The following is a 1,427-nucleotide window of genomic DNA, read 5'->3' on the forward strand; positions in this document are numbered from 1 at the left end:
TTAACTATTTTCAGATGATTATGGCGGCCATGTTGGCCCTTACGTCGATGGCGGTGGCTGGAGGTGGAGGCGGATATGGTGGCGGTGGAGGAGGTGGTGGATTTGGCGGAGGACATGGAGGTGGTGGATTTGGAGGTGGTGGATTTGGCGGAGGACACGGAGGTGGTGGATTTGGTGGAGGAAGCGGAGGCAGTGGTTTCAGCGGAGGCCATGGAGGCAGAGGTTTTGGAGGTGGCAGCTCCGGAGGCTACGGCGGAAGCAGCGGAGGCGGAAGTGTATCCGCAGGAGTCTTGGTTGGCAGCGGGTCCCTTCCGAGCGGCGGCGGAGGCGGATACGGAGGCGCAAGCGGAGGCGGCCTCGGAGGTGGAAGTGGGAGCGGTTTCGGAGGCAGCTTCGGAGGCGGACATGGAGGCAGCTTCGGCGGTGGAAATGGAGGCGGTTCGGGGGTGGCTTTGGGGGCATCGGAGGTGGTCACGGAGGCAGCTTCGGAGGTGGAAATGGAGGTGGTTTTGGTGGCGGAAGCGGAAGCAGCGGCTACGGGAAATAAACTGATTACATAAATTAAAATCTTTTGTCCTTTTAACCCTTGAATTGCCATCACAACAGCCGTGGAAAAGAAGAAAACACTCAAGTGAGTGTTACACAGAAGGAAATCAGAATTTCTCCAGCCGTAAAAGATCGTCAAAATTTAAAATTGCACTATTGGGATCCAGTGCTGCATATTATATATAAAGCGCCACTGTGAAATCAATATGTACATAACGTCCTACACTTAAAATAAAAACTCATAGAAATGAGTTCGGATTAAAATCGACTAAAACTAATCGTTCTCTCTAGAATTGAAAGCTAGTTTCCTAGAAAAGAAGAAAAGAACACGCAAGTAGATTTGTAAGGAAATTAAACACGAAAAATGGACACCTAATACCAAATTACTGACAAGATTCGTGCATTCATAAGCGAGCTGTACAGTGCAATTTCATGTAATGAACACATGATACCATGCGCACATGGAAAACCCTTAACATAGATATTTACATTAAAAACCAAACAGGGCCCTTATTTTTTTTTTTTTATTATAAACTAAAGCCCCTAAAACAATGTTTAAAATTATCTGGCACATCAAAATCTTAGGTAATTATGTAAATCAAATTCAATATGTGATAATAAAATTTCTTGCTTCTCAACAATTTTCTTTAGACTTTGATACATTAGAAACACTGGAGTATAAAAGTACTTTTCCTCAAACTGGAGTATAAACGCGAATTAAAATAAAACGTGATTTTTTGGTATAACACTAGCAACACTGGGCACAGATTATTCACCACCTTTACCTAAGTGAGATTATGATTTCTCGAAATATTTAATTTACAGGTTTGATATTGCTTCGCAATAGTAAACACAGCTATGTTAACTGTTAAGCAAGAAAA

The 1,427-nt window shown here is 43.7% G+C and overlaps 1 protein-coding gene across 1 annotated transcript; it reads left to right on the top strand.

Annotated features, from left to right (window-relative positions):
• The first annotated feature begins 20 nt into the window (after nt 1–20).
• On the top strand, nt 21–560 carry LOC119588261 (acanthoscurrin-2-like). Its single transcript, XM_037936957.1, has one exon. The coding sequence runs from the start codon at nt 21–23 to the stop codon at nt 558–560; it is 540 nt and encodes a 179-aa protein (XP_037792885.1).
• The last annotated feature ends 867 nt before the right edge of the window (nt 561–1,427 follow it).

This window comes from Penaeus monodon, chromosome 23 (assembly GCF_015228065.2).
Source record: "Penaeus monodon isolate SGIC_2016 chromosome 23, NSTDA_Pmon_1, whole genome shotgun sequence".
NCBI lineage: Eukaryota > Metazoa > Arthropoda > Malacostraca > Decapoda > Penaeidae > Penaeus > Penaeus monodon.